Source organism: Podarcis filfolensis (assembly GCF_964270895.1).
Source record: "Podarcis filfolensis genome assembly, chromosome: 6".
In the NCBI taxonomy this organism is placed as follows: Eukaryota; Metazoa; Chordata; class Lepidosauria; order Squamata; family Lacertidae; genus Podarcis; species Podarcis filfolensis.
In genome coordinates this window covers 73,923,997-73,938,911 of record NC_139609.1, presented here as the reverse complement: position 1 = coordinate 73,938,911, position 14,915 = coordinate 73,923,997, and the positions used below count along the sequence as shown (strand labels likewise).

The following is a 14,915-nucleotide window of genomic DNA, read 5'->3' as shown; positions in this document are numbered from 1 at the left end:
CAGTCGAAGTAGATTAAAGCACAACATGAAGTAAACAGATGTTTTGCAGTTAGGAAAGTGATGGGGAAAAGTGTTGAAAAGTATGGAACTAAAGGATTTAACAGGAAGATGTCTTAACAGCCTGTAAGCCAATCAGCATGAATGCTTATTGTCATATTACATTCCTGCAAATAAATCAGAAAGCTCAATAAGGACTGGATATATCTGTAAGCTTTATGTTAAATAAATCATTTTGAGGAGCCCCTAGTCTAGGAGGCTCTCTTCTGCCCTCATGTTAATGGTGTCTATTTTGAAGCCAAGTCAGAACAAGAGTAGAAGTTGGAAGCAATGCTTAATGTCAAATATTCTTTGGACAACAAATTTCTATCAACTTGACTCTCATTATAGGTTCCATAGTTTGACCTGCTCTAATTGGTCTGCTCTTTTACTTCTGTATGCTGGCATTCAATGACCATTACCCACTGAAAATACCTTCGTGAATTCTTCTGACGCCATCATTTAAGAATTGCCAAAGAAGGCTTTTTGGCATTGCCATCATCATCCCAAATTAACTGCACTGTTGAAAGAACATTTTTGTTAATGTAATATATTGCTGTTTCCAGTTGAGCAATCCTTTCATTTCTTCTTTATTATATTTCTAATAAAAAATGAAATGAACAGGTTCTTTTTGTCCTCTGTTTTATCACAAAGCATTGCCAATGCAGTGTTCCTATTTGGATGATAAATTGTGTAGGCCCTTCAGTAAGTAGATTTGTGTGTTGGGGTTTGTTTTGTTTTTATCATTTGAGAACAGTATCTGTGTGTTTTTCTGACACGAGTCTATTGATTAGCTTCTTTACGGAGCAAAGGGGAGGTGCCTTCAAGCACACCAAAGTTTGAAATTACTCCTTAAAATGGTCCCCACCCCGTAATTCAACATTAAAGGTAAAGGGACCCCTGACCATTAGGTCCAGTCGTGGCCGACTCTGGGGTTGCGGCGCTCATCTCGCCTTATTGGCCGAGGGAGCCGGTGTACAGCTTCCGGGTCATGTGGCCAGCATGACTAAGCCGCTTCTGGCGAACCAGAGCAGTGCACGGAAATGCCGTTTACCTTCCCGCCGGAGCGGTACCTATTTATCTACTTGCGCTTGACGTGCTTTCGAACTGCTAGGTTGGCAGGAGCAGGGACCGAGCAATGGGAGCTCACCCCATCACGGGGATTCGAACCGCCGACCTTCTGATCGGCAAGTCCTAGGCTCTGTGGTTTAACCCACAGCGCCACCCGTGTCCCATTTAATTCAACATTAGGGGGATTTTTTTCCCCGCTCAGGGGATGCATTCCCTTCTGACCACCTTGCAAGGGGCACATGCTAGTAGTGGGTGGGACAGAGGCAAAAGTAAATGGAGCAGTAACTTTTGTACTGTAGGATACTTTCTGCACCCACCTACCTCTATATCATCCATCTAGACAAGCAAGAGGCATTATTGGTACTTCAAGGACACATTTCAGCCAGGCAAAAACACTTGTGCTCCAAGCAGAATCAGTGAGGTGTGTGACCTGAGAAGACAGTGTGTGGTCTGGGGCGCATTTTGAGGGCCAGAGACAGAGAGACCCGGGGGGCTGTGTTTGGCCCCTATTCCTGAGGTTCCCCACTTCCCTATTTGATCCTAGCACAATTCAAAGTGCTGGTGCTGACCTTTCAAGCCCTAAATGGCTTCAGTATACCTGGAGGAGCATTTCACCCCATCGTTTTGCCCAGACACTGAGGTCCAACTCTGAGGGCCTTCTGGCAGTTCCCTCACTGCGAGAAGTGAAGTTACAGGGAACCAGGCAGAGGGCCTTCTTGGTAGTGGCGCCCGCCCTGTGGAACGCCCTCCCACCAGATGTCAAAGAAATTAACAACTATCTGACTTTTAGAAGACATCTGAAGGCAGCTCTGTTTAGGGAAGCTTTTAATATTTGTTGAATTATTCTACAGTGGAACCTAGAGTTGCGGACGTAATCCATCCTGGAGGCACGTCCACAACTCGAAGCGTTCGTATCCAGAAGTGGCGTGTCTGCGCACACGCACGGTGTGACTTAGCTCTTCTACACATGTGCGAGTGGCAAAACCCAGAAGTAACCGTTCCAGTACTTCCGGGTTGCCGCGTGGTGCAACTTGAAAAGACATAACCTGAAGCGCATGCAACATGAGGTATGACTGTATTTTAATATTTTCCTGGAAGCCACCCAGAGTGGCTGGGGAAACCCAGCCAGATGGGTGGGTGGGAAATAAATAAATAAATAAATAAATAAATAAATAAATAAAATCACAATAGTTTTTAGGTGCTGGAAGTTAGATTTGTGCCAGAGTCATTCCACCTGCATCCTGTTAAATGTGCATTTGGTACTCTACTGTCTATAATGATTTAGCTTTTAAGCAATGTGGCAGCTGAAAGGTGATACCGAAGCAGCCTCAACTGAGCTGGTCACGAGGGGTCCTTCTTGGTGGCTCATTTCTTCAGCTGTCATCTGCAGGAACACAGTCATGTAATCTTAATGAACAATGTGCAAAGCCATTAAAAACTCAATTATGGCTTTCTTTTTTACTGTAGACATGAGAAAATGCAATCATAAAGTGCTGATGTGTAAACACAATAGGCACCATCTGCTACCAAGTACGATTTCGGCTCTGAAAAGAGGATATATGTTGCAGATGCATCAATAATAGGAGGCTTATCAAGGCATCATTATGCATCAGGGAGGGGGGAAATGAAATTTATGAGCATCTAGGGAGCACTTCGTGGTTTAATCCCCCAATTTTAGTGATATATTCAATAAGTGTAGCAATGCAAGGACCAGTTTAGGCTTCATTTTTTTTTTAGTATATATATTTAAAAGAATTCATGTTTTACTTAATCCTGATGATCTAAGCATATAATAAAATTATATATTTCAAAAATCTCAGTGAAACTGGGAGCAACAAATATTAATTATGCTAACCTGTTGAGCAAACCACATAAACCAGGCAGACTTGATATCAGCTTGCTTGAAAGACCATGTGCCCCTGTGTCTACATTAATAAGTACAAAAACCCTGGCCTTTCACAGCATGCAAAATATCTCCTTTCCTCAGCTGTAGGATTATATTGTCTGTAGCCCTGACATGTTTGCAAATTTGAAGATGGAAATAGCAAATGGCAATATGGATGGATGAATGTTTAATTTAGGGAGGAAAATGATAAAACACAGGTATAAGGTTGGCAGTGTTCCAGAAAATGAGCAGTGCTGGAAATATGAAGAGAAATAATATTTGATGTTATTCTCCGGTTCCTTTCTTCATTCAGATAGAAAGAAATTCAGGTGATTCTTAATAGCAACAAAGTCATTGTTTATAACCATTCAAGTTTGGCCAAAGTTTTCTTCTATGGCTGCAACTTAAAAGACATGTTTGCCGACCAGTCCCATTCAACAACATGGCCATATTGTCTGAATGAATTTGGGAATGGGAATGGGTTGCCTACATTAACTCTGTCACTTATTCATGTTCACAACTTCTGAACCAATCCTGCATGCATCATCAGCATGCAACATGATGGCTCTGGTCTGCCTCCATGGTCAGAGGCTATAATCCTTTGGAATATCAGCTGATGAATATCAGCTGCCCCACAGCTGAGGGGGAGGCAGCGGAGAGGCTCCAAGCATCAGAGAGCCTCGCCCTGCTCCCATGGGTGGATCACCCCTCCCCCATCGGCAGCTTGCTCTGCTCCCACAGGTGGATTGCCCTGCCCCCAGCTGCAGGACACGCCCCTGCACCAGGCACCCAAGCGGCTAGCTATGCCACTGCCTGATCCCTCTTTATGTCCTTAGTAGTGGGCTAGGTTCAGGCCAGTTTCAAGGGTGTATGAATGTAGTGCTCCAAGTCTCTCTACATGGCCCATGTGACTTCTCCCAAGTCCCTCTACCAAGGCTGCATCCTCTTGTCTGATTGGAATGTGTTCTTAAACTATGGCAATGCTTCTTGCTTGCCTCAGTAGAGGTACAGTCATACCTCGGGTTACAGATGCTTCGGATTGCGCACCACGCCAAACCCAGAAGTACCGGAACAGGTTACTTCCGGGTTTCGGCACTTGCGCATGTGCAGAAGTGCCAAATCATGACCCACGCATGCACAGATGCGGCACTGTGGGTTGCGAACTCGGCGGGTTGCGAACGTGCTTCCCGCACGGATCATATTCACAACCCAAGCATCCACTGTACTATTATCCTCCATATTTTAGGTGGTGGTGGAGGGTTGAATCAGTTCTCCACATTTCTGCTGGAATTCACATTAAAAAAAAATCCTCATGAAAATGATTCAACATTTCATTTCATTTTTCTTCATTTCATTTTCCTAAAAGGCATTCATTGCTTGGTTGTAAAAAAACCCCAACAACCCTCAAAGACAACCCTCAAATCGAGAAAAATTTACAACAATACTATAAAACACACAAAAGTTAAAGTACCAAAACAGATTAAAATTCCCTCAGCATTTCTAAGCATCTGGATAGGATAGTCTAAACCAGAATGTTTTTAGCAGATGCCAAAAAGAGTACAGTGAAGGCACTTGCTTGATATTGTTATTATTTTTATCGAAGCTTTTTCATAACACAATGCAATAAAAACACCATTCTAAATAACACACACACACACACACACACACACACACACACACACACCACCCTTGTCTCACAAAGTGCCTTCTTGATATCAGTAGGCAGGGTGTTTCAAATCATTTGTTGTTGTTTAGTCATTTAGTCGTGTCCGACTCATGACCTCATGGACCAGAGCACGCCAGGCACTTCTGTCTTCCACTGCCTCCCGCAGTTTGGTCAAACTCATGCTGGTAGCTTCGAGAACACTATCCAACCATCTCGTCCTCTGTCGTCCCCTTCTCCTTGTGCCCTCCATCTTTCCCAACATCAGGGTGTTTTCCAGGGAGTCTTCTCTTCTCATGAGTTGGCCAAAGTATTGGAGCCTCAGCTTCACGACCTGTCCTTCCAGTGAGCACTCAGGGCTGATTTCCTTCAGAATGGATAGGTTTGATCTTCTTGCAGTCCATGGGACTCTCAAGAGTCTCCTCCAGCACCATAATTCAAAAGCATCAATTCTTTGGCGATCAGCCTTCTTGATGGTCCAGCTCTCACTTCCATACATCACTACTGGGAAAACCATGGCTTTTACTATACGGACCTTTGTTGGGAAGTTGATGTCTCTACTTTTTAAGATGCTGTCTAGGTTTGTCATTGCTTTTCTCCCAAGAAGCAGGCGTCTTTTAATTTTGTGGCTGCTGTCACCATCTGCAGTGATCATGGAGCCAAAGAAAGTAAAATCTCTCACTGCCCCCATTTCTTCCCCTTCTATTTGCCAGGAGGTGATGGGACCAGTGGCCATGATCTTCGTTTTTTTGATGTTGAGCTTCAGACCATATTTTGTGCTCTCCTCTTTCACTCTCAATAAAAGGTTCTTTAATTCCTCCTCACTTTCTGCCATCAAGGTTGTGTCATCTGCATATCTGAGGTTGTTTCAAAGCATAGATGCTGCCAAACTAAATGATTGAGTTCTTATACTGTAAATGCAGAACAGGAATTATGTGGTACTTCTAGGAGTGCCAATTCCACCAATCGATTCTCCCAATTTTTGTATGAATTTCTGCTAACATTTTGATATGCAGTTTGAATATAGTCCACATCTTTTCAGTCAATCTTGCCTAGTACAATGTATTTTGTATGTGGTTTTCACAAATGTATTTATTTTAATGCAGAATTTTACCTAATATGCATTTTTTGTAAACATGATTTGGTTGGAAAACTACCATAAAATTCAGATTAATGTGAATTTTGAAGGCCGGCTGTGTTTTGATTGTAATGTTGTTTCTCAGCATTCAGATTTGATAAGATCAGCTTCAAATGTGAACTGAATCAAATTTCTCCCTCATCACTAGAAGAGACCTGTTGGGTCAGGCCCAAGGCAACCTGTTTTCACAGTTACTAGCCAGATGCCTATGCGGTGCCCACAAGGAGGAGAGGGTTGCAGCAGCAATTTCCCCTCTTCTGTTCCTCACAGAACTGTTGACCAATCTGCACAGCCCCAACTTAGCTGCTGCCTCACCCCTCCCAGCAGTAATCCCTACTGAGAAGCTACAGCCCTGGCTGTGCCCACCAGACATGCCCCTCTTGGCTCCCCAGCACTTGGTATTCAGAAGCATTGGCACCTGTCAGTCTTGAGAGACAATGAAAAAGTGTTCCATTAGGGGTGAAGTCAAACTGTTGGAGAGTTACACTGCCTTCTGTGGCTGTAGAGACAGGAGATACATGTTTTATTGTAGCTGGGGCAGATGAAGACGTCTAGTTATGCTGGGGCAGATGAACCATGGAATTTCTTCTCTCTGCACTGCTCCCAATGGTCATTTCTCCTCTGGTCATTGTCATGGCTACATGTCCTAACTGTCTGTCTTGAGGCATTGTGGTCATCAGCAGGGGATTCCCATACATTGGGCTTCACATTGTCAGTGTCACATTTGTGTCACATTCGCAGACATCTTTGTAATGCAGGCCAACAGGCCTTGTGCCCAAGACCAGCTCTCCGCAAAGCACATCATTGGGGATCCTGCCATCTTCCATTCTGTGTACATGAGCAAGCCAGTGTAGACGTCGCTGAGACAGAAGTCTGAACATGCTGGGAAAGTGGGCTTGGAAGAGCACATCTTTGTTTGAGACTCTGCCCTGCCATTCAGAAGTGCACTGCCCCCAATATTGCAGGTTGTACACCCCAGACATGATTAAGTTAAAGGTAGGTAAAGGACCCCTGGATGGTTAAGTCCAGTCAAAGGCGACTATGGGGTTGCGCCGCTCATCTCGTTTTCAGGCTGAGGGAGCTGGCGTTTGTCCACAGACAGGTTTCCGGGTCATGTGGCCAGCATGACTAAACTGCTTCTGACACAATGGAACACTGTGGTGGAAACCAGAGCGCATGGAAATGCCATTTACCTTCCTGCCGCAGTGGTACCTATTTATCTACTTGCACCGGTATGCTTTTGAACTGCTAGGTTGGCAGGAGCTGGGACAGAGCAAGGGGATTTGAAACACCGGCCTTCTGATTGGCAAGCCCAAGAGGCTCCGTGGTTTAGACCACAGCGCCACCCGCATCCCAACATGATTAGCATCCTTCATTGTAAGTGGCAAGTGGCTAAATGGCATTGGTGATATTTGTACTGGGGACTTGCTGATTTTCCAAAACTTAGTCTCTTAGGTATTTAGGATGTTGATTGATTGATTGATTGATTGAGAGATTAAATTTATATCCCTTCCTCTGAAAGAACCTAAGATATCATAAATGGCAAAATTCAGGCCTGAATATTTAACTCGGAACCCCAAGAGCACAACCTTATCTGCTAGAAACAGAAGTTATTTTCACTGGATCTTAAATAATCTTGTAGGATATCTTAACTTTGGGATTTGGATTCAGAACATAGTTACTTAAAGCATTAGCTAATAATGTAATATTTTTAAAAATCTAAAACTACCGCTCAACATAAAAACAATAAAGAAAATTATTAAAATAAAAAGACAGTATAAAACTAGTAAAAATATAGTATAAAAGCATATAAAATAGTAATTTGGGGGATTTAAAAGTTCCCAAAGGCTAAAATAAGTACAGATAAAGATTTTTCCTAAGATGGTGTCTGCTCCAGATTATTTTTTCATAGCTGAATGCAGACTGCTCCCAGAGTACTTTGCTTGCTGTAAAACTGCTCCCAAGGTCCTGGAATATGTGATTTGGACTTTGGCCAAGCATCTATATGATGTGGTAAGCTCATTCATGCTTTTCCATTTAGCTGGGCTCTTCTCTGGAGAATCTGCATATTTTCTCTTGTCTAAAGGATGCGGTGTAGGTGGTTAGGAGATCAAGCAAGACTTCACATGCTTTTCCTCCACACCCCGAGTGTTCTCTTTGTATGCAAGTACGCACACTCATTCTCTCTCATCTCCATTTCTGCTGCCCATTGTGTCTATATTTGGCACGATCCATTTTAAAACAGGGAGAGTCACACACATTTCTGTTGTGTGTAATTGCAAAGCAGTGGAAAAGCTTATTTGGGCAAATGCTGCCATTGTCTCCTCCTCTAAGCCTACTACATATGGCTGCTCATTGATCAGAAATGATCAGAATGTTTATCCGGCTCATCTGGGTGTCTGTCACACTGCTGTAACATGGCATACAAAAGAAAAAGTGAAGGGGGGGACACCCTAACTTCAATAGGTTACTAGTGAGGCAAGCTTTCCCAGATTCAATCTTCTATGAACTGCATGGGGGCCAGCAGAGAGATAACGTTTGTAGCATGACTTGGCAGCTGCATCGGAACTGAGAATGTCAAGAGGGCTGCATTTGATTAAAAATTACTATGCCTGACTGCTGAAATAGATATTCTTTCTTCTCTTTCTCTGCCCCCCTCTCCCAATCTCTTATTACTTTTGCTGGTTTTCCTCAAGGCATGTGTGCACACATCCACAAAGCAGATCTTTTAAAGAGAATTAAACCAACAGTTCTCATTATTTTTATTGCTAGAGAGGAGTGTTTTTTGTCACATCGCTGCAGCCATGAAAGGGAGAATTTTAAACACCTTTCTCAAAATATTCTTCTGTGGATTCCCATAGCTGTGGTGTGTGTGTGTGTGTGTGTGTGTTTGTATGTATGAGAGAGAGACTAAGAGAGAAGGTCAACTGTGCATATGGGTTATTGGAAAACAGCTACAAATGTAACCCTAGCAGCATGGTGGGATGGACTATGGAATACAACCCTTATGAAGAAACTAATGAAGCATATTAGAGTGCTCAGGAGCATGAAGAATAAATATGGTTTTGAACCTGTATAGTACCTATTTATTCAGTACACTGTTGCCCCCTCACTGCCAGCTACCCATTGCTTACTCTGTTTTTAATATTGTAAACCACCCTGAAACCTTAGGGTGAAGGGCAGCTAAAATAATAATAATAATAATAATAATAATAATAATAATAATAATAATAATGCTGCCAAGGCTATTTTCTTTAACAAGAGGAGAATACGTGCTAGATGATGCTAGGTGGAGCATCACAAGGTGATTTAACGTGGAATTGGAATTGATCGGTTAATAAGTAGCAGGGTGTTGATCTGATTCAATTAGGATGTAGAGGAGATTGGCTTTTACATGTCCCCAAATTCAGTTGCTTGGGGCCTTAGAGGATAGGATACGCTCCTTCCCTTCTTTCCTTTCAATGCAGGGTGGAAGCCAGTCAGGTTGTTACAGCATTCCTTTCTATGATTGCCAGCATTGGCCAGCTTAGCAGCTATAGACAGATAAGAGACTCAGCTACATTTGTCAATATAGTGGTACCTCGGGTTAAGAACTTAATTCGTTCTGGAGGTCCGTTCTTAACCTGAAACTGTTCTTAACCTGAGGTAGCACTTTAGCTAATGGGGCCTCCCGCTGCTGCCGTGCTGCCACTGCACAATTTCTGTTCTCATCCTGAAGCAAAGTTCTTAACCCGAGGTACTATTTCTGGGTTAGCAGAGTCTGTAACCTGAAGTGGCTGTAACCCGAGGTACCACTGTACAGCAATTTGAATGTGTTATAAGCATGCAACACCAGATGGCACCAGAGAGCACAAAACATTTCTATAGAATTTTTACATAAGTTTTTCTTTTCTTTTATTATAACGTTTTAATTTCTGACTTATTTATAGTGGGGTTTTTTTCCTGTGTGTAGATCCATCCAAGGTGGATAATGGCAGACAAAGTGTGGGAACAAAAGGGAGGCTATCAGACAACAGAGCTTGGAACAGACCATAGTTGCTACTACTTTAAACTTTAAGTTAGTGAGTCATAAACAAACCAACAATTTCAAATAGGTTTTCCCCCCTTTCCCCGAAACAAACCATAACAAACATCCATCACAGTTTGCCAGTTTGGACAACACAACAAGCTGTGGATGGTTAAGCAAAATCAGAAGTGAAAACTTGCATCTGTGCTAGAGAAGGAGAGGGAATGCACAACCTGCAAAGTCATTTAGTGTAATGTCTGAATGCGGCCAGTGCAGAGTTAGATTTAGGGCAGTGTGATCAGTTCCATTGCACTGGGATCCAAGTCTGCCCTTGGCCCGTGTCTCAGATAAAGTTTTATTGGAGTAGAATTATGATCCCCACCTGATTCTGGACACCCAGTAAAAACCGTAGCCAGATTGGGGCTTAGGTGTGGTGCCACCTGACAGTCAATAGGCAACATTGCAAGCTTGCAAAAAAATAAAATGAGGAATTTAAACCAGAAGCTTCTGTCTCAGCTTCTCCCAACTCCTTCCTTCTTCTGTGTTTTTTTTTTACTTTGCCTTGCAGGAAGTGGTCATTTGTTCATGAGACTCCTGGTGTTGTCCTTCCAAACTGGTTATTTCCTTGTTTCTTTTACCTTTTGTGGAATTTCTTTGTGTGTTTAGCCTCATTTTTAGTTATTCTCAGCACTCCTTTCCCTGCTCCGGTGTTTTCACACTGATTTCTTGAGACCTATTCAGTTGTTGGTTTCCTTCTCTACAGTCTTCCTAGACTCTGTATTGTCCTTTGCATTGCTGACTTCATCCATAGTAGCCTCTGGATCTCCCCCCCAGCTTTTTGCTCAGTATAGGTAAAGCTTTTCAAACCTCTAGTCATTAGCTCTCAGTGGGAGGTTAGACAGTTTCCCGTGTTTTTTGCTAACAATCACCTAATGATCGGCTATTGTTCAAACAGCTTCTTTTCCTGTGCTTAAATGGAAAGGCACAGAAGAAATGCACACTCTCCTGCCAGGAGCGAATTGCAGCAGCAAAATTACAGCCCATAAATGCAATAGACAATATTACAGGTAGTTTACCCAAGTTTTGACTCCGGCCTTCCCCACCATGGTTCAGGAGCAGCACCTGCCACTTTCAACTCTGTTAGGCAGATCTTCCCAGCTTGCCAGCCTCTCCTGCCCCATCTCTAGGGGAGTTATATACATCTCAGAGCTAGATCAGATGGTCCCATGAACTCCTCTCATTCTGGCATCAGCTCTGAGAACCAATTGCAGCTGGGGAGGCATAGCCAGGGGAGTTGACCAGATAAGGGACAGGACTGCCAACCTGGCACATTAGAGGGTGTAACCTACCTGGGAGTCCTCAGTCGGCTCCAGAGCTTCTCCCACCCTCTCCTCCCTTAGTTTAGGACATTTATTGCAGGTTAACAGCTTCTTTACAGGTATGTGGGTGCTGCTACAGTCATTGATGGTTGCTGTTGAAGGACCCGGAAGGAATTTCCCTGCATTGGCAGGTTTTGCCTTCCCCGTAGCAAAACGTCACAACTTTGGCAGCTTCAGGCCTTGGGTGGAATCCTTTAGTCTATCTTCCCTAAATTGGGGGGGCGTGAAGCGGTGACACCCCACCCCCCGCGCGGTGATCCCAGGGTTCCCTGTTAAAGGGGTTGTGTTGAGGGGAGTCACTAGCCACATGCTGAAATGTTGTCAGTGCTCTCCCCTGTGTTGCGGCGAAATGGGGGGGGGGGCGACTCTCTGCTTAAACATATGTCTTCCAGAGCCAGCCCAAACCCCAGACAGATTGATTAACCCTGATGTGCCCCAGAGCCCCGGCTGGGGACTGGGAGGGATAAACACCCAATGCCTACACCAGGGTCTTCCTACATCTGAAAATTTAATAAAGTTGCAGCCAATTTTAATCCCATAACACGTTGTCATGACTCACTATTCCACCTGGGTGTCGCCTAGGGTCGGGGGGTATCCGTGTGGGCACGCAATACAGAGCAATGCAGTTTGGCCTCAGCCTGGAGAGCATTCACCAAGGTAGTGGTAGCCCTTGTTTCACACATCCACCTTCAGTGCATATTGCCTTTTCTTTACCTTGATAACATACTGATTGCCTCTGCATCAAACAAGAGGAGATCTTTATGTGAGCCTATCAGCCTTCTAGGATCACAACTTCATGATCAACTACAAGAAGGGCTTTCTCTTCCCTTTTTGCCATTTGATTCATCTAGGAGGCCTCAAACACTCAAGTGGAGACAATTACATTATCTCCAGAAAAACATAACCAAAATTCTCTCAACTGTGTCCTCCATCCTACCCCATCAAGCTATCATTTTAATGCTGTTGTCAAAGATGCTACGGCTAATGATACTTGCCCTACCAATGATGCTGTGGGGCAGACTTTGCTCATATCCCAGTCAATGGCTCCTCTTGCACCATCAGAGATCCATTCACAAGTGCTTTTATGGGGTCTCCAGAAAAGTCTGTTAAACTTACTGTGAAAGGTATTTCTGGATCCCATAAAAGCTGCCACTCAGGCTGTCAGCAGCTGTTTATTCTGTGGCACCTCACCACTTTTTTTGCCAATAGATCCTCCGTCATACTTCTTTACCTTTCCTACCAGAGTGCCTCAGTGAATTTTTAAGGCAACCTCTCCTGTTAAAAGCCATCTTCCATGCTCTTCTGATATGGAATCTCCTCGTTTTCTGACTTGTTATTTAAAAACTGAAAAAGGAAGGAGCAGGAAAGAGCTAAGATGGCAGCTTCCTGTTCTTTATTTTATTTTTTGTTCACTTGCAATGCTACCTATTGACTGCTGGGAGGTATGAAACCTAAATCCCAATCTGGTGGCTGCTTTTTACAGGATCCAGGAATACCTTGCACGACAAGTATAATGGACTTTTTAAAAAATGCATTAGCGAACACACTGTCCCAAAGAAGAGACAAAAATCAAGACAAGGGATTGGATTTGGTGGACTTTTCTTGCTTTGAGGTTCTTAAAATAGTGTTCTTAAAAGGTTGCTTTACAAATGGCAATACTTTTCAGCATGAATCATTTCCCTTCTTGCTGTGCTACAGCAGTGCTATCTGTGTGACACACTGGAATTGAGGTTTTGTTGATCAGAGTCTCAGCAGCTGTTACAGCATCCAGTCTCTAACTCTTGGGCTTAAACCAAACAGAACTAAAAGTTAATATTTGATTGTAAAACTAGTAACACTTCCCTGTGTGGCCTGCATTGTGTTAACTTTCCTTTCTTTCTTTAATTCATGAGGAACAAAAATAACATTGATGCCCACTCAAAAATTGTGTTCATTTGAGTGATTAGATCAGAGACATGTACAAATTGACAATTCTAAATTGCAGGAACATGCACAAATTGATAATCCTTAATTACAGAGAGAAGTCATGCATTCAAATGGTGCATCAGAGTTGTGAAATGGGCTACAAATGTGATTAAAATATAATGAATTCAAACAGCGGGAGTGTCAAGGTAGCTGTTCCAACGTGGCTCCATTTGGTCTAAGGCTCTCCTTTCTACATCTTAAGCTGGTGAAACCCCATAGTAATCCATGGCCTGCTCAGTATTTTAAGCTGGTGAAACCCCACAGTAATCTATGACCTGCACAGCGGCTAATTGCTGCCGTCCGGTGGAGGAGTCGCACTCCTTTGTGTGCCACTGTGCCTTGCTCTTTTCCAGTGATGTATTACAATACATTGGTACAATACAAACCAATAAATTTAGATGTGTTATAAAGGCTGTCAGCTTCATACTGCTTGAAAATGCCACTGGGAGAGCCTGGCCACTTGGCAAAAGGTTTGTACAATGTGTATGCACTTCATGCTTGGTGTGGATATTTTACTGTCAGACAATTTGAAATCCAGGGTAGAAAATTTGAAAATAGTAATAAATAACCCTCTTTAAGTGATGGTGGAGGCAGTGGGTGCAAATTTATTTGCAGCTCCTGTAATTTTGATGTCTTCTTGTCTTTTTCAGATAAGTGTTGGCATAAAATAATAGGTTTTCAGTTCTTTGAGATGAATACCTGTTTTGTTTTCTGACTGCTGGGCAGATTGTTTAGAATTATTGGCTCTTCATCATACTATTGTTCCAGGGGAAGAGAAGGAAACCACTGACCTTATTTTTCTCTGCTATTGTCCCTCTCTTTGTTTCACATTTATCTCCAGGCTCCTTCATGATGGTGAACAGCTCTGGGAGAGCATCTGGACAAAAAGCTCACTTGCTTCTACCAACCTTGAAGGAAAATGACACACACTGTATTGACTTCCATTACTACCTGTCCAGTCGAGACCGCTCCAGCCCTGGATCGTTGAACGTTTATGTCAAGGTTAATGGTGGACCTCAAGGCAACCCTATCTGGAATGTGTCTGGGATTGTTACAGAAGGCTGGGTGAAGGTAGAACTTGCAATCAGCACATTCTGGCCACACTTCTATCAGGTGTGTTTGAGATTTCCCCCATCTCTAAAAAGTTGCATCAGATATTTTGTGATTATATCATATCATATCCTATCTATCCTGTGATAATAACCACTTCCCCTTTCCCCCAGATACTACAGATAAATATCAATATGGTCTGTTTTGACCTTCATTAAATAACAGATAGTAGTACTCAGAATCACACTCTGATTTAGCAGAGAGCAGCCATAGTATTTTCTTGGATTTGTCCCAATGCAAGTTAAGGAATGTTGGCATTTCTGTAAAAACTAAGATAAATGCTAGAAATGTAATTCAGGTGTTTGCTTGCTTCACCAGACACCTGAATTTACACAGGAACACATTTACAAGTTTGTTGCTAATACAAATTTCAGCTTTAACAAACTGTTTTGTCGTGGTGTTGTTGTTGTTGTTTGTTGGTTTTGCAGCAGAAACACTTAGCTGACATTTTCCTCACCATTGAGGGATACTGAGTACAATCGACGCATGAAGACTCCGGGAGTAGGAGTGGTCAAATTTAGCCCCTTGCCCCTATACAGAAAATTATATGGGGAATGCGGAGAAGTACACTTACAGAAGCCTTGATGGAAAGTACATGGAGAGACATGTCATGAAAATAGTAGCCATAGTCAAAACTGAGTATTCTTGAGGATGTGGGGGGC

At 43.1% G+C, this 14,915-nt stretch overlaps 1 protein-coding gene across 17 annotated transcripts in view; it reads left to right on the top strand.

Moving 5' to 3' along the window:
• Positions 1-14,915, top strand: part of PTPRT (protein tyrosine phosphatase receptor type T) — a 568,067-nt gene that overhangs the window by 211,254 nt on the left and 341,898 nt on the right. For all 17 annotated transcript variants that reach the window (XM_083618319.1, XM_083618332.1, XM_083618326.1 and 14 more), the window contains exon 3: positions 13,985-14,256. In XM_083618319.1, coding sequence (XP_083474445.1) covers positions 13,985-14,256 — 272 coding nt within the window. The remainder of the gene's footprint in view (positions 1-13,984; positions 14,257-14,915) is intronic.